We start from the raw sequence: 24,768 nt of genomic DNA, 5'->3' as shown, positions 1-24,768 counted from the left end.
AGCGAACGACCTACTATCTAGGGCCAAAGAAAAAGCAGATCATCCCCGACTGGGCTGGCGAGGGGTTGTAAGAAAGAACTTAAAGGAAATTGGAAGTTCTTAGGAGGGTCTAGAAAGGGAAGCTTTGAATAGATTGGGATGAAGGAGAGGCTTGCGCAGCTGTGCTAGCCTCAGGTGTTGTAGTGAGTTGTTATTAGTAACAGTAATAGTAGTATGGTGTTAAATATTAAACTGTTTGGCCCTAACGTGTACTTAGCCTCATTAGTTGAATTTATACAATTGAAAGTTTGTTAGTTGAAACTTATTTAACTCTCGGATTTGTTTATACAATTGGGTGGCTCTAAAGAAACAGTGGTTGTAGACATAATCATAGGCAACAATGTGTTGTTGTTTTTTCTCTCCATACCCGGGCACTTCGTATCGGAGGAGGCGTCGTAGAAACTTCGAAAAGGGCTCATTCGATTGGAAATTTGAGTGGCTAGTGCCCTTTTTAATATTCGAAATTGATTGGAGGGCAACTAGCCCCCCCCCCACGCCCCTCATTCCCCCAAATACGTCCAATCAAAATTTTGATAGCCATTTTGTTCAGCGTAGTTGATTTCCAGATAGAAAATATCTTTTTGAGGAGGTCACTCCCCCACAACCCACGGGACAAAGGTTTTAAGTTATGCCCTGAGGGCATATAAGGTCTTTATAGAAGGCGTTGTCGTAGAAACTTCAAAAAAGGCTCATTCGATTGGAAATTCAAAGGGCTAGTGCTATTTTTAATAGTCGAAAGTGATTGGAGGGCAACTAGCCCCCCCCCCCTCCCCACGCCCATCATTCCCCCAAATACATCCAATCAAAATTTTGAGATAGGAATTTTGTTCAGGGTAGTTGATTTCCAGATAGAAAATGTCTTTTTGTGGAGGACACTCCCCCACAACTCTCGGGGCAAGGGTTTTAGGCTATGCCCTGGGGGCATATAAGGTTTTTATAGAAGGCGTTGTCGTAGAAGCTTCAAAAAAGGCTCATTCGATTGGAAATTCAAAGGGCTAGTGCACTTTTTAATAGTCGAAAGTGATTTGAGGGCAACTAGCTCCCCCCCGTGCCCATCATTCCCACAAACACATCCAATCAAAATTTTGAGATAGCCATTTTGTCCAGCGTAGTTGATTTCCAGATAGAAAATATGTTTTTGAGGAAGACACTTCCCTACAACCCTCGGGGCAAGGGTTTTAAGTTATGCCCTGGGGGTATATAAGATTTTTATAGAAGGCGTTGTCGTATGAACTTCAAGAAAGGCTCATTCGATTGGAAACTCAAAGGGCTAGTACCCTTTTTAATAGTCGAAAGTGATTGGAGGGTAACTAGCCCCCCCCCCACGCCCATCAGTCCCTCAAACACATCCAATAAAAATTTTGAGATAGCCATTTTGTTCAGCGTAATTTATTTACAGATAGAAAATATGTTTTTGAGCAAGAAACTCCCCCACAATCCTCAAGGCAAGGGTTTTAAGTTATGCCCTGGAGTTATATGAGGTTTTTATAGAAGGCGTTGTCGTAGAAACTTCAAAACAGGCTCATTCGATTGGAAACTCAAAGCGCTAGTACCCGTTTTAATAGTCGAAAGTGATTGGAGGGCAAACTAGCCCCCTCCCCCACGCCCAGCAGTCCCCCAAACACATCCAATCAAAATTTTGAGATAGTCATTTTGTTCAGCGTAGTTGATTTCCAGATAAAAAATATGTTTTTTGAGGAGGACACTACCCTCAGGGCAAGGGTTTTAAGTTATGCCCTGGGGGCATATAAGGTTTTTATAGACGGCGTTGTCGTAGAAACTTCAAAATAGGCTCATTCGATTGGAAGTTCAAAGGGTTAGTACCCTTTTAAATAGTCGAAAGTGATTTGAGTGCAATAAGCCCCCCCCCCTCACGCCCTTCATTCCCCCCAAACACATCCAATCAAAATTTTTGAGATAGCCATTTAGTTCAGCGTAGTTGATTTGCAGATAGAAATTATGTTTTTGAGGAGGACACTCACCCGCAGCCCTCAGGACAAGGGTTTTAAGTTATGCCCTGGGGGTATATAAGGTTTTTTAAAGAACGCGTTGTCGTAGAAACTTCAATAAAAGCTCATTCGACTGGAAAACATATAGAAAACATATTTTTAAGGAGGATACTCACCCACAACCCTCAGGGCAAGGATTATAAGTTATGCCCTGGGGGCATATAAGGTTTTTATTGAAAGCTTTGTCGTAGAAACTTGAAAAAGGGTTCATTCTATTGGAAATTCAAAGGACTAGTGCCATTTTTAATAGTCAAAAGTTATTTGAGGGCAACTAGCCCCCCTCTCTCGCCCACCTTTTCCCAAACCACATCCAATCAAAATTTTTAGATAGCCATTTTATTCAGCGTAGTTAAAAGTTTTGGAAATTGGGCCTTTAAGGATGACAACCCCTCCCCCCACAGCCCTCAGGGCAGAGGTTGTAAGTTATGCCATGGGGGCATATAAAGTTTTTATTGAAAGCGTTGTCGTAGAAACTTCAAAAGGGCTCATTCAATTGGAAATTGAAAGGGCTAGTGCCTTTATTAATAGTTGAAAGTGATTGGAGAGCGACTCACGCCCCTTTCACGCACACCATTACTCCAAACACATCCAATAAAAGTTTTTCGACATCCATGTGGTTCAATATAGTTGAAAGTTCTGGAAATTAGGTTTTTTATAATTATAACCCCTTCAGAGCTCTCTGTGCAAGGGCTGTAAGTTATGCCCTGGGGGCATATAAGGTTTATATAGAAAGCTGTTGTATATGATTTATAGAATAGATTTTAGTCTTCCTCAAATCCAATTTTTATATGTTTAAAAACTAAATGTTTACTTAAGATTCAATTAAAATGCACTGTTATAATTCCCAATAAGGCATTTCAGCAGTATCCTAAGAACGACTGAGGGTATTATGTTCAACCGATTGGGGCTACTTCTGCTCTTAAAATTTAACCAATTCCAAATAGCGTAAGTGTATCCAAGCTATCAAAGAAAGTAAACAGATTTTTTTTGCGAATGGTATCAAGTTTTCCATTACAGGTCAACTAGAGGAGTTATGAAACTAAATTAAACAGTATTATTTGTGTCCAGATTTTAAAAAGGGTGTATGCTATTAAAAATTTCTGAGAATTTTTCTCTGGTATACAAATAGCAGGCCGAACTATAAAGACTCACAAAACGAAAAGATTTGAATTATAATTTTTTTTCCCTCGAAAAAACTCGATCAATATAAAACCAACAGAAACTAATTTAAAAAAAATGTTTCCACAAAATAAGTTTTTCAAAGAAAAGTAAAGAACTCTATTAAAGAAAAAATGAGCAAAACGAAAATCAAATAATCTACCAAGCGTGAAACTACCACAAATCAGCATCGATAAATAAATGGAACCCAAAACAAACAGAAATTACAATAATTTACCGAGACAAACTCAAAACGATCAGAAATTAACATAAGTTGGGCGCAAAACACCTATGCCTTCCCAAGGCCAGAACAAAATTTGCACTTTACTAAAAAAATAAAAATGAATGAGCATTTTCAGTTTAGTATATATATACTGATATGGGGTAACCAGAATGTTAAAATTATTTGATTTATTAAAGTTATAAAAGTAAAAACATTTATATTTTTTCCTTTTGGTGTGCGAACCCTTCGAACCTTTGTCCTCTAGGACAAACGATCTTAAACCCAGTGCACTAAGCCACCCGGCTAGGACGGCGTTTGATTGAGGATGGCTATTAAATATATAGCAAAATAAAAGAATAAAATAAAAGAGGGGGTTAGTTTCCCTCCAATCACTTTCGATTATTAAAAAGGGCACTAGGCCTTTGAATGAGCCAAAAAAAAAGGATATTAAATATGCTTTTGTAAGTCTTACTGAAAAGCAGTGGCAAAGCAAAAAAAAATGCTGCGAGAAAAATTGGTCTAAGCCCCCAAACAACAAAGAAGACAATGCAGCGAGGAAGCTTTAAAGATAGTAAATTGCAGAAGAAAACTTATTGAATATTTCGACTATAAATCTAATAGACATCTTCAGTTAAACACGAAAGTACAAGAGGATAAAATCAACTTACGATAAATAATTGAGGAAACCAAAAATAAAACAGTAAGAGTCCTAACATCATTACTACATGCCAGTTAGTTGCAGGGTATTAGTTGAATCTATCTTTATTCCACTTTCTCGTTTAGTTGAAGTAAAAAAAAAAGGTAAAGGTAATGCGGCATGGACTTTACAGTCCCTACCGGCGGTGTTGATCTGCGTTTCTTGGCCCTTCAGCCAGGAAGTGATCCTGTGCCTACGCACACCTTTCCTGTTTACCTTCCCCAAATTTATCCAGGTTTCCATACAGTGTCACGCCATTGACCCCCGTCCCAAACTAAATAAATGGGTACACTAGGATTTGAACCCTTGTCCTCTAGGACAAATGATCTTAAACCCAGTGCACTAAGCCACCCGGCTAGGACGGCGTTGAAGATGGCTATTAAATATATAGCAGACAAATTCAATTAGTTTTCTTCTGAAATCACTGTCTGAAATTTCCTCATGACATTATATATATATATATATATATATATATTTTCATGATAGAAAGGAAGCGTTGTTTTCATCATCATTTTTATAGCCCCAGAAAATTAGACTAGGACAAAAGGAATAATCGTAAATAATTTTTCCTCACATTACAAAGTGGATTGAAGAAAAAAAGGAACAAAATAAGAGGAGAAGGTAAAAAACCAGTGGACAAAAATTAGTTAAAATTCAAAATAAAGCAAACCAAGTATATAAGCGTTTCCAAAAAATATTTTTATTTTATTTTTAACTTCTGTTTTCGTCTCTTTTTCTCTTTCTTTGCTTTCATTTTGGTATTCATTCACTACCCAGAGTGTCGACTACAATAAAGCCCCAACCCTAGCCCTGGACAGACTACTCTGGAGAAGACTAACGGTGCTGACGTTGGGTTCACTCTACGCTGCTTAGCAAGAGCTTTAAGTCAAGAAGTCATCGATGCTCGAGACACCTTGTCTTATACATGTCAAATTTTCTCGATGGTTTTTCTTCGTTGTCTCTTTGACAAGTTTCCCCTTAAAGTCATTTTAATAGAAGGTAATGTCAGAACTAGAAGTCATGCACATGTCTACACTTGCCTTAGCTCTCGTACACGAATCACTTCCGGACCTGTTCTGGATTTTCTTTTGTTGGCTCTTATGAGTCAATTAATTTCCAAAAGACGGGATATAGATTTATCCCTGCTTTGTGCTGTTATGATGCGAGTCTTTATTTAGTTCTTTGCTTATCTTGTTAATGATATTTTATTCTTTTATTTTTAGATTTATTGATACCAAGGTAATTGCAGCTGCGCAACCCGTATGGGATAAAATTCAAGACTCAAGTTTACCTACCTTGATTGACACAATTAAGAAGGGCATTCTACCACTGCCAAGTTTAAAAGGTATTTTTTTATTAATTAAAAAAACTTTTTCCACAAAATAAGTTTTTCAAAGAAAAGTAAAGAACTCCATTAAACAGAAAATGAGCAACAATAAAATCAAATAATCTACCAAGCGTTAAACTACCATAAATCCGCATCGATAAATAAATGAAACCCAAAACGAACATAAATTACAATAAATAACCGAGTTCAACTCAAAACGACCAGAAATTAACATAAGTTGGGCTCAAAACCCCTATGCCTTCCCAAGGCCAGAACAAAATTTGCACTTTACTGAAAAGAATATAAATACTTTTACTTTTATAACTTTAATAAATCAAATAACATTAACATTTTCATTACTGAATATCAGTATATGTATATTAAACTAACAATGCACATTCATTTGTATTTTTTTCAGTCAAGTGCAAATTTTGTTCTGACCTTGGGGAGGCATAGGGGAAAAGGTGGGCGTGAGAGGGGGTTAGTTACCCTCCAATCACTTTCGATTATTAAAAAGGGCTCTAGGCCTTTGAATTTCCAATCGAATGAGCCTTTTTTGAAGTTTCTACGACAACGCGTTCTATAAAAACCTTATATGCCCTAAGGGCATAACTTACAGCCCTTGCCCTGAAGGCTGTGGGGGAGTGTCCTCCTCAAAAACACAATTTTTATCTGGAAATCAACTACGCTGAACAAAATGGCTATCTCAAAATTTTGATTTGATGTGTTTCGGGAAGTGGTGGGCGTGGAAGGGGTTTTAGTTGCCTTCTAATTACTTTCGACTATTAAAAAGGGCATAAGCCACTCTGATTTCCAATCGAATGAGCCCTTTTCAAAGTTTCTGCGACAACTTCTTCGATACGAAGTGCCCTAGTCTAAAGGAAAAAAATAATAAATAATACATTGTGCCAACATCGTTCCTATATGCCCCCAGGGCATAACCTTAAACCCTTGCCCTGAGGGTTGCGAGGGAGCGACCTCCTCAAAAACATATTTTTTATCTAGAAATCAACTACGCTGAACAAAATGGCTATCTCAAAATTTTGCTTGGATGTGTTTCGAGAAATGGTGGGCGTGGAAGGGGTATTAGTTGCCTTCCAATCACTTTCGACTATTAAAAAGGGCACAAGCCACTCCAATTTCCAATTGAGTGAGCTCTTTTCGAAGTTTCTACGACAACTTCTTCGATACGAACTGCCCTGCTCTAAAGGACGCCAACGTCGTTCTTATATTCCCCCGTGGCTTAACTTAAAACCTTTGCCCTGAGGGTTGTGGGGGAGTGACCTCCTCAAAAACATATCTTCTATCTGGAAACCAACTACGCTGATCAAAATGGCTATCTCAAAATTTTGATTGGATGTGTTTCGGGAAATGGTGGGCTTCGGGGAGGGGGAATAGTTGCCCTCCAAACACTTTCGACTATTATAACGGGCACAAGCCACTCCAATTTCCCATCGAATGAGCCCTTTTCGAAGCTTCTGCGACAACTCTTTCGATACAAAGTGCCGTGGTATGGAAAAAAAACAAAAAAAAAAACAAAAAAATAATAATACCTTGTGCCAACATCGTTCTTTACTAAGGCATCGCTATTGCGCTGCCTATGATTTCTACAACAACTTTCTATATAAACCTTATATGCCCCCAGGGCATAACTTACAACCCTTTCCCTGAGGGCTCTGAGGGGGTTATCATCGTAAAAGACCTAATTTCCAGAACTTTCAACTACGTTGAAAAAAATGGATACCTTAAAATTTTGATTGGATATGTTTGGGAAAATAGTGGGGGTGAGAGAGGCGTTAGTCGCTCTCCATTCACTTTTAACTATAAAAAGGCACTAGCCCTTTCAATTTCCAATTGAATGAGCCCTTTTGAAGTATCTACGACAACGTTTTCATTAAAAACCTTATATGCCCCCAGGGCATAACCTACAACCCTTGCCGTGTGGGCTGGGGGGGGGGGGGAGGGGTTGTCATCCTTAAAGACCTAATTTCCAAAACTTTCAACTACGTTGAATAAAATGGCTATCTAAAATTCTGATTGGATGTGTTTGGGGAAAAGGTGGGCGTAAGAGGGGGGTTAGTTGCCCTCGAATCACATTTGACTTTTAAAAAGGGCACTAGCCCTTTGAATTTCCAATCGAATGAGCCCTATTTCAAGTTTCTACGACAAAGATTTCAATAAAAACCCTATATGCCCCCAGGCCATAGCTTACAACCCTTACCCTGAAGACTGGGGGAATGTCCTGCTCAAAGGTATAATTTCCTGAACTTTTAAACTGCATGGAACAAAATGGCCTTCTCAAAATTTTGATTGGATGTGTTTGGGGAAATGGTGGGCGTGGAAGGGGTGTTAGTTGCCTTCTAATCATTTTCGACTATTACAAAGGGCACTAGCCATTTCAATTTCCAATCAAATGAGCCTTTATGAAGTTTCTACGACAACGCGTTATATAAAAACCTTGTACCCTTGATACAAGGTTTGGTACAAGGGTTGTAAAAAACTTACAACCCTTGCCCTGAGGGCTGTGGGGGGGGGGGGGGGTTGTCATCCTCAAAGACCTAATTTCCAGATCTTAAAACTATGTTGAATAAAATGGCTATTTCAAAATTTTGATTGGATGTGTTTGGGGAAAAGGTGGGCGTGAGAGGGGGTTAGTTGCCCTCCAATCACTTTCGACTATTAAAAAGGGCAGTAGCCCTATGAATTTCCAATCGAATGAGCCCTTTTTGAATTTTCTACGAAAACGGCTTTTATAAAAACTTTATATGTCCCCAGGGCATAACTTACAACCCTTGCCCTGAAGGCTGTGCGGGAGTGTCCTCCTCAAAAACATAATTTCTATCTGGAAATCAACTACGCTGAACAATATGGCTATCTCAAAATTTTAATTTGATGTGTTTCGGGAAATGGTGGGCGTGGAAAGGGCTTTAGTTGCCTTCCTATCACTTTTGACTATTAAAAAGGGCACAAGCCACTCCGATTTTCAATTGAATGAGCCCTTTTCGAAGTTTCTACGACAACTTCTTCGATACGAAGTGCCCTGGTCTAAAGAAAAAAAAATAATATATTGTGCCAACATCGTTCTTATATGCCCCAAGGGCATAACTTAAAACCCTTGCCCTGAGGCTTGTGGGGGAGTGACCTCCTCAAAAAAATATTTTCTATCTGGAAATCAACTACGCTGAACCAAATGGCTATTTCAAAATTCTGATTGGATGTGTTTGGGGGAATGGTGCCCTCCAATCACTTTCGACTATTAAAAAGGGCACTAGCCACTCCAATTTCCAATCGAATGAGCCCTTTTCGAATTTTCTTTGACAACTACTTCGATACGAAGTACCCTGGTATGGAAAAAAAATAATGCATTGTGCCAACATCGTTCTTTACTTAGGCAGCGCAATTGCTTTGCCTATGATAAGTTTAAAAAAGTTCCCTTTTAACAGGTTTTTTTTCTTCTTAAAGTTAGATATAAAAAAAGGAAAATAAATATATATATATAAAAAATAATATAAAACATGTGCCATTGAATAAAATTAGAAGAAAATGAGGCTTAGACGCTCTGTAACTAGAAAAAGTTTTTGATTTCTTTTAAATTTGTATTATTATTTTTTTTTTTTTTTGAGGGGGGAGAAGTGTATTTAAACAATGCATGTGCAAGAATCGGCTCATCGTGCTCGTTCTTGGGACTTCCATTGATGGTGATGAAGGGATGCAGCGATGAACCACAAGGGACTGCTCAACCTCCTTAAGGGAAATTCCTTTTCAAGGTCAAAGTAGTAGGAAGGGATGGTGCTAAGTCCCCCATATTTCTTCCTAACAGGTAAAATCATAAAATTTCAAACTCATCCGTCAGTAGGTTATAGTTCTAAATGGGTTGTCTGTTAGCTAATGTTGTCATATAAATAGATATCTTTACCCACTGTAAGCCCAGTCTAATCAATAAGTAATTTATCATAGAAACTAGATATATTTATGTGCTGTTCTGAAGTATGTCATTTTCACAAGGATATGGGCTATGGATGAAAAGTAGTTTGTTCAATACAACTTGTGCGATTTTTTACATCAAAGAAAGAAATAATCAGTGGGAGGTAGACATGTCGCTTCCTCTGTCCACGAGATGTTGTGCCTTAAGAAAAAAAAACACAGCTATGCGAATATTTGTTTGATAGGTACGATTTTTATTCAGTAACGTCAAAATGTTGTTTACTTTCTGAAACCAGATTTATTTCGATATTTTGTGCAGAAAAACCAAGTTGTCTTCAAAACTTGCATGATTTTTTACGACTTTAGATTGGAATTCCACAGTTTTTAAAAATGTTGTTTAATGTTTTGACTCAATGGTGGATGAAACAATTATCAACAGCAAGAATGAGGGATTGTAGCCCTTTTGATATCTGACTTGTCTTACTTTCTTTTTACTCGTTACTTTTCCTTTCTTTCTTTTTACTTTTACTTTGTTTACTCTTCGTTTTACTTATTGAATCTTTACTTTTGGTTTGTTCTTTTTAGTAAAAAGTAAGTTTTAAAGTAAGTTTGGTCGTGTTTTATGAATTTACTTTGGAATGAGGAGGGAGAGGGTTGAATAAATTCGAGAAAAAAAGTGAGAAAACACCTCAATTACCTAAAAGACATGAAAATATGTAGACAATCATTGGAATCGGGTTAAATTTGAAGGGGCTTGGGTTTTGGGCCTGGATGCCCCACATGTGCCTGCTCGACCCTTTGAGAACTAATTTCAACAACAACAACAAGTAAAACAATTTTCCTGTTGTTTTACTGGTTGTTGTTTTTATGATGGAAAGGCAGTGTGGTCTTTGTCGTTATTTAGAACTAATTATATTCATTTTTGCAGACCCCGAACCTGGCAGAGGTTTCATATTAGCTGACGACAGACTTCACAACGCTGGTTTCGACGCATTTATTACCGGTGTTTGTTTTATGTCAATGATGCAATACTTGGGTAAGGACGATTGATCTTTTCAAATTTCTTTTGCCCTCTTTCCTCTTTTCTTGAGAGAAATCTTATAATGTATTTGGATTTATTGGGAATAAATTGCAGCTAAATAAGTCTGTGAAAAATCAATATTGTTATGACTATTCTACGAGAGTGGAAGGGAGCCCCTCGCCCAATTTTCGAGCCAAATATTCCCTTTTGGATTTCGACTCCACCCAAGGAAGTAAAATCCTTGAATGGACGCTAACCATGTGCAGTGGGGTGCTATATAAGGGCTATTTCTTTTCAATGGGGTGCAGTGCTTACAGGAGTTACCTCTCTTGTTTCCCGGTTTTGATATTATATCATCGAAGCAAATTGCACGTAGAAAGTAATATACCAGCCACTGGCACCAGTTGAGACATAAAATAAAAATATATGGACTTAAAATCTATATAATTGTAGAAGTATACAACGTTGTTACGTGCATATAACGGAGATTTCTATAATGATATAAACAATAATTCAGCTAATAATAATATATGTAGTATTTCTTTAAATTATAATTTATATAATAATAAACCTAATGTAACGATAAATATTATTGCCATCTAATTTAAAAATCAACTTGAAATTGTTTGAAGATCTCATCAGTGAATCTCAACTAGTAAATCACTGAACTTCGCCGTTATTCAAGAATAAAGGGTAAAACATTATGCGTAATTGTTGAATATGAAGTCATGTCGTTCTGCAAAACAAAGAATAAAAATGTATAAATTTACCCCTCCCCCCCGTTTTAGCGTTCTCTTCCCTCCCGTTTAGTTCTCTTCAATAGTAATCCTTGTCTTTCCGCACTCCCCAGTCAACCTCTGCCTGCCTCGGGATGTTATTTTTACCCGTTCTTACCTTGTCCCCCTTTAGCTACCTTATCTGCAGATAGAAAAAAACTTGTTTCTCCTACATTAACAAAATTAAGAAGACATCCTTCTCACTGTGTATAGTTTGTATGTGTTGCCTATTTTTTCCTTCTTCCTACGTTTATAATGGCCCTTTGAATTCTTTTTTGTTTATATATAAATATGAGTAGATGAAAGCAGAAAGGTGTTTGTGCTTCATCTGTTTTTACTTCGTCTGTTTTTGCTGCATCTATTTTTGGTTCATCTGTTTTTACTTTGCTTCATCTGTTTTACTTTACTTCAACTGTTTTTTCTTCATCTGTTTGTGCTTCATTCCTTTGTTCTTTATCTGCATTCTGTTCTTCACTGATTAGTATTTTAACTTCACTGGAATATCTCATTGTGTTTGCTTGTTCATTGATTAGCGTGGAATCTCTTTTATTCTTATTCAAAAAGTCATATTCTTTCGGTGAAGCAGTTGGAACGTACTTTTCTTCTGGAACGTACTTCAATTTATCAAAATTATTATAGTCAACTTCAAGATGGTTCTCATCGTTACTGAATTTAACCATTTCCTCAAACTTGTGACACCAACGAATTTGTTCAGGTTTATAGGATGATATAGCCATCATAGCTGCACCAGTTTCGGTACATGCTTGTACAATGATAATAATTTCAATATCCTTTTGACGTAGATCTTGTGGAGATATTTTGTAAAGAGGGGACGAGGGTGTTATTCTATGGATTACTAATAAGGGCCAAAGGAATAAAAGAAAACCACAGTTATTTTCTAATGTGACTTCTAACGGCTGTCTAACTGTAGTAATTCGTTTATCATCAAATTCTTTCATGAATATTTCTGCAGTGACAGTTGCACCAAGAATCTGTGATTTTGCCAAGTCACCAATTCTGACGGCTAAATTGAAAATTTCATTTTCAATATAAACCACAGCGTTGTTGCTAAATTTTAAGCCTTTAGCTCTTTTCTTTGACTTAGATAACTTTGCATAAATTATTCCAAGCAGAATACATAATAAAATTGAGCTTATGTGGGACTGGAGGGCCACTACTATGGTAGAAAAATGTACGCATTCATTTGTTGGGTATCTACCACCATAGCCTATTGTTAGTGACGTAACAACGCTGAAAAGGCCGACAGATGCAAAGTCATAGAGTTGGGTAACGCATGGTGTAAAATTCCCACTCTTTTGTTGTATTCCCCCAGGCAGATTTTCTGGCAAGAAATCTCCATGAATGTATGATCGTATCCACCATGCAACTGAAAAAATTAGCCAAATAATCCAATTTGAGACGAAGTAAATTACGATAATCCATCTCCATTGAAGATCAACGAGAGTGGTTAACGGGTCAGAGAATTGATATTTTAATGCGGGTTTGTTTCTGTCTTTAACCATTGAGGCACCACTTTCGGATAAAATACGCATTTAAACAACCAACTCAATATAAGTATCATAGGTAAATGATACTTTCTTTTATTAACGTCGTTATGCTTTTTTGCTCCTGGAATTTTAATTTTATAGACAGGTTTTTGTGGCTCAGGTTGATTATTGAAATAATTTTCTCTAATTAGTTTTGCCTTTTATTCAATCCCTCAAATGCTATTCCCTCTGCAAATTTTGGTTTCTATTAGTCTTCTCTAATTATTTAACACATGACCAAAAATGCTGGATACAAAATTTAAATATGACGTCATAGTTTCAGCTCAGTTTTTATACTTTTTTTTTACTTAACTAAAAGAAATTAAAACATTACTAAGCTTCAATGGAAATAAGCGTATATGCTCAGTTTCATGTTTTTGTCTGTAGGGCGAATAGCTATAAATTTATGGCCCCAACGTTGCTATTAGAATCTAGGATTTCTATATAAACTGTATTGTATCCGATTAACGACATTTCTTGGGTACTAAGGTCCTTGCATTGTCCCTTGAGTGTATTGCTGCAGGTGGGTTTGAACTCTGGATCCCATATTGACAAGCTGAGATCAGACCCACTTCGTCAAAAGAGAACTTTCTTTGTAAACTAAATTAGAATATTATTATTTTTCAGACAAACATACAGTAATGTTAAGCTCAAAATGAGCAGAAATGATAATTTTTTATATGAAGTAAAACAAAATCTGCAGTTCGAAAACATGTTACAACGAGCATCATGATTTATCACAAAGGAAAATGATGCACAGTGAATACGGCAGTTTGAAGAAAAGCGACTACAAGAATCACATAAAATCGCAAACGAAAATAACGCAAAACGAAATCTGTGGTTGAAAGACAAATGACAGCGAGAATCACAGCAATGCACCAACAAAAAATAATGCAATTGTAAATTGCGCTTAGAAGACATGCGACAACGAGCATTATCAATCGGACATGAAGCATTCGCAAAGTATTCAAAATTACAAAAGAATGAAGGAACGTGTTATTTTAATCCTGTGGTGGCGCAGTAGGTTTGACTTTAGCTTGGTAATACGGGACCCAGAGATCGAACATGTTACAGCAACATACTACAGAGCTTGCACAGGGACCTTTGTAGTCAAGAAGTGTCGTTAATCCGATTACTTTCTTACTTTTGTGTTATTGTAGCGCCGATAAATAAAGAAAGGAATAATATTAGTACTAAGATTGTCGATTGTCGAGAATACAAATCCTGTAAAATTTATAATTTTGTGAAGGATAAAAAAGCAGGAGAAATTGAATTAACGCTAGAATTTCATAAATCAATCGAAATTTCTGATTTGCCACCCCGTGACTTATACCTTAAGAATAGTATGATAAATGTGCTAATGCTTAATTTAGATATTTCAGAAGGTATGTGTGATTAATCACGCCTGGCTGTTACTGAATTATAAATTAACTTTATCCAAGCAAAATTTATTACTGGGGAAAAAGCTGGAAAATAAGTTCAAAATTATTTGTGGTCAGAAAACCAGCAACAGTGAGAAACGAAAATAAGGCCTAACGAAATCAGTGATTAGAACACAAACGACAACGAGCATGTTCAATCGACCAGGAAGCATTCGAAAAGTAGTCAAAACTACATTAGAATACAAAAACGCGTTATTTTAGTGCCACTCACTAAATAATTAAGTAAAATTGACGTTGACATTGTCGATCGCCTCCCAAGAAAATATAAATCCTATAAAAGTCATGATCTTGTGAAGGATAAACAGGAAGGAGGGATTGAATTCATCATAGAGTTCCTTAATTCTATTGAAATTGCTGATTTGCCACCCCGTGATTCAAAACTAAAGAATAACATGATAGTTATGTTATTAAGAATAACCTAAACTAAATCACCCCTGGGAATTATATCTTCAGGAAATTTGATTTTGTGGAAGTCATCTTTCAGAAAATCTTTACTTCTCAGGTCCAGGATGTACTTTGCGAATGCTTCCTGTTCATATTTTTTGGACACACATATTTTTTCTAAGTTAAAACGGTACTTTCCCATTATGTGGACGCCTATAAAAGGTCAAGTTTGGTTAATGCTAATGAAATAAAACGAAATAGGATGAATATATAATGGTTTATAAACAAATTTGGGTTATATATTTGCACATTACAGGGGGGGGGGTAAAGACTGCATATATTAAATACGTAACCTAACCTAACCTAGGTACCTTTTTCTCCCCCTAAACCCCAAAAAACAACAGTTTAAATATTGTAAATTCAATGAGAAACCACGCTCTTCGATCAATTTAGATAACAATTACCTGCTTTACGAGTCTCCATCACTGCCTTCATTCGACTGTCTATAGCCGAGGTGTTTACATAATGGGAAAGTACCGGAAAACTTCTGAAATAATTTCAGGGATGATTTTTTTTATTGATAAATCGAGTGTTTGTCCTACAGGTGCTTCGGTGTTGAACAGGTAAGCAGTGACGGTAATCACTTCCAGCAACTAGAATTTTCCCTCCTAAGGCCAAGTTCAGATTTGAAATAGACCGCGGACAACTGATCCATATTTTACAAATCATACTTTGGTAAAATAATCCATAAGGAAAACATTCATTTGAGCTAATTCTATAGCTTTGTTTGAACCATGTTTTATACTTGAAATAGAATCTGGTGAAAGTTTAACTTACATGCCCAAAGCGGAACTTGTGTCGTGTGTTGTTTTTTCAAAACACAATAGAGTTAATGCAATTCCAGTAAACGCCATGCATTTGATTTGTGTTTTGTGGGTCATCCTCTTGTATCATTTTGAATAATTGTAAATGGCGGTTTTTGGGTCGTCTTTAGCCATATTTATTTTTATTCTAATGAAATACTTTTAATAGCTTCGGAGCTAAAGTTGTAAAAGCAACAATCAATTGAAAATATGTGTTTCCTTCAGGTAAATCTCATTCTACTTTTGATTTAAAGGCAAAGTGCCAAAATAGCGATTGTAGTTTATGTGTAACGAGGATTTTAAGAAAATTGTTATTTATTGTTTTGATTCTTTGCGATTCTTCATTTCGGTTGTCTTCTAACTGAATATTTTCTTTTCTTGTTCATTTTTACTTTTGATTCGTCGTGATGCTCGTTTTTGCATATCTTCTAACTGAATATTTCTTTATGTTTCGTTTTTGTTCGCCCTGTACTCCACATATCCATTTACTCATTAAACCCACATACCCATTAATCTGCAGTTAAGCCTACTTAAAAGAAGGCATTAGAAAACTATGTGAATGGTTTAAAAAATCCTAAAGTACTTATTTATAGAATTCCTAAAAGCGTTTCCCTTTAGCCCCCCCCCCCCCATGTAAAAATATATAGCCCAAATTATATATTTTCTAAGTATTTTCCTGTTTCTCAATTTCGTTGACCTTGTTTCTTTATCATCCAATTTATTTGCACAAAAAAAGAGTGACGTAATCAAGAAACAAAAAAATGCGTGGAAAATATAAAATTCGGGCTATATATTTGAATATTAGGGGTGGAGCGGGAATAAAGTGGAGTGGACACTTTTTTAGGAATCATAGAAGTATTTTAGGATTTCTAAAAGTTTTCTGAATTTTATGGTATTTCCTTTTGAGTGGGCCTAACTGTAGACTAATGCCCGAGAAACTTTTGGTGCTTGCGGTACCGTGTCTTCTTCCTCGGTTAGCTATTTGGAGTTTGCTGTATCCAGATCTTGGAGTTGATTCCAGTTCACCTTCCTTGACTCTAACTTATAGGTTTGAGTCAAAGAATTCTATGGTCTGAAAACTGCTTTGTTTTTCATTAGCATTCATCGAAAACCATAAGAATTTCCTTTCGCTATAGGAATTTGTAAAAATGCTATCCGTCTGAACTTAGTTTAACAAACGGTCCATTATCGAAGAAATATGAAAATTTCAACACCTACTCGAAACATTACTGGTTTCGAGTCCAGTTGGGAGTCAAAAAAATTGGAAAAATAAGTAAGAATAATGCAAAATATAAATAGATAGATAATGCAGGAACGGAAAAATAAAGGTGACATTAACTTTCGTTCAAAATACTTGAAACATTTTCAAAGCAGAACAAGAAAATAGATAAGTGGGGTAAAGAAAGCTGAATACCCAGGGTTATCTTATTAATCGGGTCTCTTACACGGGTAAGTAGGCTATAAGATTTGAAGAAATGGTTTTGAAAAACAAGCTGCAAATTAATCAATGCTTTATTATGGATTAACCACTGTTAGCCACCCACTCTTCTTTTTTTGTTTTCCTGATGACCGAACAATTTATGTAATTGGTTTAACAGATCAAAGACAAATTGTCGGTGTCAGACATAAAGACTAAATCTTTCTTCTGAAAAACTAATTTTTTTTGTCATTGTTCTGTAAGGTGTAAAATTGTAGGGATCAGAATCAATTCTTAAAAAAAAAAAAAAAAAAAAAAAAATAGCCATCACAACCAAGGCTAGACAAAATGGTACTGTTTTGTATAAACAAAATAATGGTTTATCGTGCATTAGGATGGTACTAAGTGATGTTTATGATGGGGATTGGTACAGACATGGCTGATTGTTTTCGGAGAAAAGGATGAAGTGTCTGAACTTGTGCACTCTAAACAGCTCATTTTTGAGTGGTCTATCCCGACCTTTGTTCAGATTCTCAATATTATCAATCAATCAATATCTTTATTGCCCAAAAAACACACAAGGGTTCAATGGAGTAGATGAGAAGATAAAAGAAAGAAGAACACACTTACAAAGAAAACTATACTACCAAGAATAGATTCAAATATTTCTACTAACACATAGCAGGATGGAGGCTGTTTGTCCTATCAAGCCTAGAAAAATAGCGACGCAGCTCAGCCACTGTTAGTGGCTCAGTTAACCCGTAGGCTGACACTAGTATTTTGTTAATATGCAGTTTTGGGTCACACAAAGGGCTCGCACACCGAAGAATGGGATGTAAATATGTGATGTAAACAGTTATCAATTGACATTGGGAGAAGTCCAACTGTCGCAAGCTAATAATTGAGCGCGCTGCACAATTGCAATTTTTAATCAGACCAGTGGCATTCGGCTTAATTGAGTCATTAATTTTGATAATTGCAAATATTTTTTTATTATTATTTTATAAGACAAATATCTACAGCATTTAAGATAGGATGCCAAACTTTGTGCTTTTGGTAATACAGAACACAAGTTGTGCTTTTCGTGAATAAAATCCAAAATGGAATTTTAAGGCAATATTCTTCAGGATAAAAGTTGTAGTTTCATGGATACAGACCACCTGAAAAGTGAAACGGCTTCGAATGAGATGGAAAATGTTATAAAAAAAATACCTAATGGTGGGGATTAACAAGTAAAGGTGTGAACAGAGTGGAATAGAAGAGTGTGCATGGTGTGCTAGGCTCAGGTATTTTGTTGTTGCTATGAATTTGTGATAGTAAAAAATCTTATCCTGGTTGGTATGGATACATGTTATAGATTAAGTTACTGCTTTTCAGTTTTTATTTTAATTTACCAGTTACATTCTCTCTTTCCGTCCTCCTTCCCTCTCCCCCCCCTCTCTTGTTTTCACCCTATCTCTATTTCTCACTTTCTCTTTCCTCCCTCTTTCTGGTAAACTCTTTCTCCCTCCCTTATTTGCTTTCTCTCTCTCACTCTCCTTTCTTCTCCCCTCTTTGAACTCCATCTGTTCACGTATAGATCTCTTATTATTGTTTCATTTTTTGCAGCAAAAATTGGAGGAACTGTCTCTTTGTTGGAGTCAACGGGTTTCCTTGAATTTCCATTAACAGAGCCGTACATGAACAAGTGAGTTTTTTCCCTCTTATTTCTTTCCTAAGTAAGTTGTTAAGAGAAAAAGGTAGTCGAAAAGAAAAAATTCTGTTTGTGTTCGGGATGAATTTTTTTCTAAATTTCTAACTTTACTTATACATTCGCATTAATTGGATAAAAAAAAGCATGAAAAAATTAATAGGGTTCAATCGCCTCTAGGTTGTATGTAACTCCCCCTAAATTTTGAAAAATGCCCCTATTCGAAAGGTCATTGAAAAAGAAAAATGGAAAGAAAACAAAATTGGCCCGTAAATAATGAAAAATAACTTCTTTTTTGGAAATCTTCGAAACACTATTCATTTACTTAAGAAATGTCATAAAACGGAACAGGCCAATAATAGAAATCAAACAGGTAAAACCATTTAAGATACAATCTAAGACACACATTTTAAATATAAACGGATAATTAGGAATATAAGAAAAAGGGATAACGAGCGAATATGTACAAAACACATGAACATGTAATGAAAACGAATAGGTATCGGGAGGTTTTGTTACTTTTTTCAGTAATGTAGGGAACAAAAGTTTTTTTCTGTCTGAAGTTAAAGCAGCGAATGGGGGACAAAATAGGAACGAGTCCGGAAATAACCTGAGGCGGGCGGAATGTGGGTGGGGAGTTTCATTTAATATTTAATAAATATTTGATTCAGTGTTGAGTTTATTTAAATATATATTTGTTTAGCAATATTTATTTGATTTAATACGCTGATTGGTCTCTGTTCCTACTCTCAGACACAACCTTACTTCACATTTTCGGAAAAAAAAAACTAAGCCAAATATCTTACTGATCGCTCTATAGATCGCTCTAACGGACATCTTCCCCTATGACAAATGTTAGAGCTTTCAAAAATGTTTAATTTATCATGATTTAGAATGAAATAAATGGTGAAATATAAACTCAAAACCTGTTAATGCACTTTTTGGAGCGATTTAAAGTATAAATCATCAATTACAAGCTACATTGGAACCACAGGATTGGAGCCACACATCCAATGGTGCTACAGGCACTGTGGCAAACTTTAAAAAAAACTATATCTGTGACAAAAAGCTAACAATCGCTGGCATGCACGTGGGGAGGGGACTTTTAGACAAAATAATTTTCAACGGATTAAATGACAACTTAATTTCGTATTTAGATTTATAAAAAAAACTAATAAGACAACATAATATATGTTGAATATAAAAATTAATAACAATGTTTTAAAGAATCCTATTATTCAGTTTTAAATATATAAACGTATTATTTCAGGCTTCATGTGATGAGGTCGGTCGACATCAAATATATGAATATTGGTGGAGAAGAGCGTAAGTTGTTTGCTTTTTTCTCTTGAGGATTTACTATAAAGGACATGTAAAGATGAACAGAACCAGACACTTGACAATATAACATGGCTCAAGTAGTATTTAAAATACACTCAGCCATAAATATTTTGTTTTGCAGTCTGGCAATGCTCATGTTCATATGCTTACCCACAGGGAGTCGGGAAGAGTGGGTTGGGGATACCGTCAAAAAAGATTAGTTCAAAAGGCACGCTTTTAATATCATGAAAATAAGCGTCTTCAAATTCGTTTTGAAGCTTGACATTTTGACGGTATGACAGTTTGACGTTTCATTTTGACATTTTATCGACATTTGACATTATACTTTAAAGTAGAAACGGCAGTAAAGAATTAAAATTTGACCTGATGAAATCTCACAACACCATATATATGAATATATTAGATATTGATAAAAACCCTGAATCCAATTTTTGTAAGACCTCCATATGTAGCTATGCGATTTTCAGGAGTAGTGGCGTTGGAAGTGCCGACAGTTCTCTATATATTTTACAGCACACTATGCTAGAAGTGTTGCTTGTATGTAATTTGCAACACAGCATTAGTTGCAGTGAATACCTTCTTCCTAATGGGTTTGTCAAGTCTCAATTTTTTATATTCCACGGTTTCTCTTACAGTCGGGTACTTCAAGAATGGAATTTTCTATGCAAAACATTAAAGGAGTTTAATGCTAGCTGTTTTGAGCATACGGATTGATCAGAGAAGAAAATCAAGTTCCTCTGAGTAAAAAAAAGGAAGCAAGAAAAATAAAACCATTGCCATCCATAATTTGAATCATGAAATAAAAGTATTATTTTTATATCTTTTTCTACAACCGCACTCACTATACAACCTCTTTTGCCCAAAAACATAGGTATATTCATGAATATATTTTTTATTTTGTTTGTGCTTCTTTATTTTACCTTTTAGCTACTTCTGCTTTGCACGGGCAAGAAGATAATAGAGTCACTTTTGCCAAAAGGACACAATGAGCATGTTTGTGCGTGGTTCTTTTGGCAATTAGCCCATGCTTTCCTCTTTAACCTAGCCCTAATTGTTGTACTCAGTAAAAAAAAAATGGTTTAAAACAAGAGATTTCACCTTTTAGGATTATAAAATTATTCAAATAAAGTTTTTGTATTTTGATAAATGAAAATCGTTGCTATTTGAAATTGATCGGGTGAATAATGCTGTCAGAGGGGCTATTTTTATCTTCAGCCAGTACGTGGTGACGAATTGTAAGTAAGGATTGACTCAGCCCGAAACTCTAATAGTAACTGAGACTCTTAATAATAACCCAAGCTCTAAAAACCGGGATTTTGAAATAACGGTACACACCCGAAAATTGCAGTGATCTCAATGAGAATCCCACCATCAGATTATACTCTAGGGGTTTCAAGTTCCTATCTATAAGAATTTAGAACTTTGTATTTTTGCCAGTAGAAAGATCACAGATGCGTGTTTATTTGATTTTTTTCCACTGCTGATCTTATTGAACCAATGATCCTTGAAAATCGGGAAAAGTATAATTTGAACGGAAATGAAAAGTTCTAGTGTCTTTTTTGAGTGACCAAAAATATTGGAGGGCAACTAGCCCCTCTCCCATGCCCCTTTTTCCCCAAAGACGTCCAATCAAAATTTTAGCATAGACATTTGATTTGAGAATAGTAGAATGGTCGATTAATTATGCCTTTGAAAATGACATAACCCCACATACATAGTCCTTGGGGGAAGGGCTGTAAGTTACTTGGTTTGCCCACTGTTCACACATAGTATTTATTATTAGGCAACCAAAGGATCTTTTGGGGGAGGGATTTTCTGCAGGGATAATCTTCCAGGGGCAATTTTGCACGGGAGGGAGGAAGGGAATTTCCTGTGATGATTTGCAAACGGTTATAAATCAAATAAAAAATAACAATCTTTTGCAACTGAAAATTGGGAGCAACATTAAAACTTAAAACGAAGAGAAATTATTTCGTATATTCTTCAACCCTCGCTCTTTTTGCTAAAGTTGTACTTTTGTAAAAGTAACATAGTAACTTAGGAGATGTATTTGTTAATATAGATAAATAAAAATGGATGTATTATTTGAATTAATATATTGTGTTTTCTTATTAAATTTGAATATGATTTTTGCATAAAATCTTTTTTTTTACATATTAGGAGGATTTTTTCAAACCCTCGAAAAGTTCCATTCTCCAAGTATTTGTAAAGCTAGAAAAGGGAAAGGGGGTCTATTCTGGAACACTTCTCTTTGTCTCCAGAACCGAATAAGATAATGTAACATTAAATGTTTAACCTTTTCTAATCTAGTCCTCTTCTTTCAGAGAACGTTGCATGAATATCAGTTTGGAAAAGAAATTTCACTTGACTTTTGTGTCAAGTTCTTATCATACTCAACTAATAAAAAAAACTCTAAGTAATGGCTTTAAACTAGTTATGAAGCCAGCAACATTATTTTAGCAATAGAGAAAGAAACTAGGCCCTATATTGAGGAGAAGATTCTGCTATTTATAACTAAAGTTTTCCTACAGGGATAAGTTGTGCCAATGGCAGCTTCAAAAATATCGTGGACATCAAAATAGACATTTTTTGTCGCCCTGAATCCATCTTAGTCCCGGCAATACCTGAAAACCACGTTAATCAAAAATTTTGATTTAGTTGTTTCAAAATTACAGAGTTTTTAGGGCAGTACCTCATTTTTTCAGTGTTGCCACATTAGACCGTGGAAATAAATAAGCAAGACGCTTAAAAATGATAATTTTTAATTTGATAACGTTTTAAAACTCCCGTAAAAAACTCAAAAAGCAGCAATCTGTTAATTCCAAAGGACATTTACACTTTCAAACTAAAGCTGCACCGTCTTAAACCTTAATTTGCTTTATGTTTTTAGCTGACTTTTTGATGTTTTTTCAGCTGCGTTTTTTTGTTTTGTTTTTATTTGGCGGCTGTTTAAAAATTGAATTCCAATGGCAGTTTCAACAGTTAAATTTTTCTTCATTTTTTCTTCTTGTCTCTGTCTCAGATCTGGACTCAGTAATAAAGATAAAGATTTTCCAGAGCCTTTGATGGCGCGTATGGCATCAACTGCTGTTAACGTTTTAGATCTGGACTAAGGAATAAGAAATATTCTGCCTTAAATTCGAAGAATAAGTTTTTAGTTGTCAATTTCCAAGACAACATTTTATGACTTGTGAAGTTCAGAGAAAAAGCGTCTTAAGTTGTCAAAACCGCTATAAACAAAACGCAGTCGCATATAAATCAAATCCGCAATGAATAAAAGGCAGGCAGGGTTGTAGAAAATCAAAATGAACCTTATTATTAGTCACATTCTGACTTTCATTATTGACATTGTTGTTCAGCTGTAAATGAATAAATAAAGTAAAACTATCAAAATAAATCACAGAATTAGTCTAACTGTGTAAAATTGAAATATTAGACCTTAAATCAGAAATGAATTTTATTCATAAATGGAACAAACCGTATTATCAATCAGCTTCTCTCTTCAGTTATGGACTCAGTTGTTCAGTTGTTAATAAAATAACAAAGTATAACTAATAAAATAAAACATATGTAAGAAGATTACTAAGGATTGGAAGATTAAACTATACAAGAAAAGTTCTCATTGTAAACAAATGAAATGAATGGGACTATGAATCAAAGGAGACCAAAGTGACCAAAAAGATTGGAGGGCAGTTAGCCTCTCTCCCATGCCCCTTTTTCCCTAAAATAGTCCGATCAGAATTTTGAGGTTGCCATTTTGTTCAGCATAGTTGAACGGTCCGAAAACTATGCCTTTGGAGATAACATGACCCCCTCCATCCCTTGTTGGGAGGTTCTTAAGTTATAAATTTACCCATTGTTTCCGTATAGTATTTGTTATTGGAAAGTTTGCATACTTTTTTCGGGTGGGAGAGGGGTGTTTGACTTTCTGCTAGGGGGATTTTCCATTGGGAAGAAGTTTCCGGGGGCTGAACTTTTCAGGGGAAAGTTCGCACTGGGGAAATATGCCAGAATTCTTATACGAAGTTCTTTTTATTTGCCTTATTGTCTCTTTGCCGACTGAATTTTACATGTGAAGATGTTAAAAATAATTGTCTGGGGCAAATTTTCACTTGAATTAAATGGTCTAGATGATCTTTTTGTGGGGGTGGGGTATTTTTCCGTGGAGATGGAGCCAGATTTCTCGGTATTATTTAAAAGACTATAAAAAATTAAATTAAAAAAAAACAATTTTTTTCAACTGAAAGTAAAAAGAAACATTGAACTTAAAACGAACAAAAGTTATTACGTACACGAAGGGGGTTACCCCCTCTTCAACACCTCACTCTTTACGCTAATGTCCGAATTTTGTACCAATTATTTAATAACGGCTCCTGAAACGTAGGAGTCGTTTAATTAGAACAATAAGTATTTTTTTTTAAATACTAAAAAACTCTAGTGTGTAGAGCGAGATGTTGAGGAGAGGGTAACCCCCTTCGTATACCGGAATGGACTGTTATTTTTGAAATTTTCCCCTAATGTTTACACATAGTATCTGTTGTTTGAAATGTACTATGTAGTCAGTGAAATTATGTAGTCTACCCCTCTTCGTTTTAGTTTTTTAATTAAATTTTCAAAAGCTAGTGAAACAGCGTCCTACGTTGTCAACTGGTACGTCTTGTGTTGTTTCTGGTACATATATGATTGGTAGGCTTGTTTGAGAATGTTTTGTTCCCAAGGAATGTTCAGATCACTGTCGAGAAATTTAAACAGGACGATCTTCCTAAAAAATATTTGTCTACTGCAGTCTCGGTGCATATAAAAGCTCCTCCCATTTTCTCTGTTTAAACGATCCAGTTTATATTTCAGTTGCTCTATCAACTTTGAAAAATGGTGCGAACTTGTATTATTTATGATCCTGAAAGCAGAAA

At 35.6% G+C, this 24,768-nt stretch overlaps 1 protein-coding gene across 5 annotated transcripts in view; it reads left to right on the top strand.

Annotated features, from left to right (window-relative positions):
* LOC148954216 (poly(A)-specific ribonuclease PARN-like) overlaps nucleotides 1-24,768 on the top strand; it is a 105,089-nt gene that overhangs the window by 64,063 nt on the left and 16,258 nt on the right. For all 5 annotated transcript variants that reach the window (XM_089086051.1, XM_089086048.1, XM_089086047.1 and 2 more), the window contains 4 exons: nucleotides 5,350-5,471; nucleotides 10,306-10,413; nucleotides 18,436-18,514; nucleotides 19,788-19,843. In XM_089086051.1, coding sequence (XP_088942177.1) covers nucleotides 5,350-5,471; nucleotides 10,306-10,413; nucleotides 18,436-18,514; nucleotides 19,788-19,843 — 365 coding nt within the window. The remainder of the gene's footprint in view (nucleotides 1-5,349; nucleotides 5,472-10,305; nucleotides 10,414-18,435; nucleotides 18,515-19,787; nucleotides 19,844-24,768) is intronic.

The sequence above is a fragment of the Artemia sp. Qi Xiang Cuo genome, chromosome 3 (assembly GCF_049724085.1).
Source record: "Artemia sp. Qi Xiang Cuo chromosome 3, ASM4972408v1, whole genome shotgun sequence".
In the NCBI taxonomy this organism is placed as follows: Eukaryota; Metazoa; Arthropoda; class Branchiopoda; order Anostraca; family Artemiidae; genus Artemia; species Artemia sp. Qi Xiang Cuo.
This window is presented reverse-complemented; position numbering and strand designations above follow the sequence as displayed.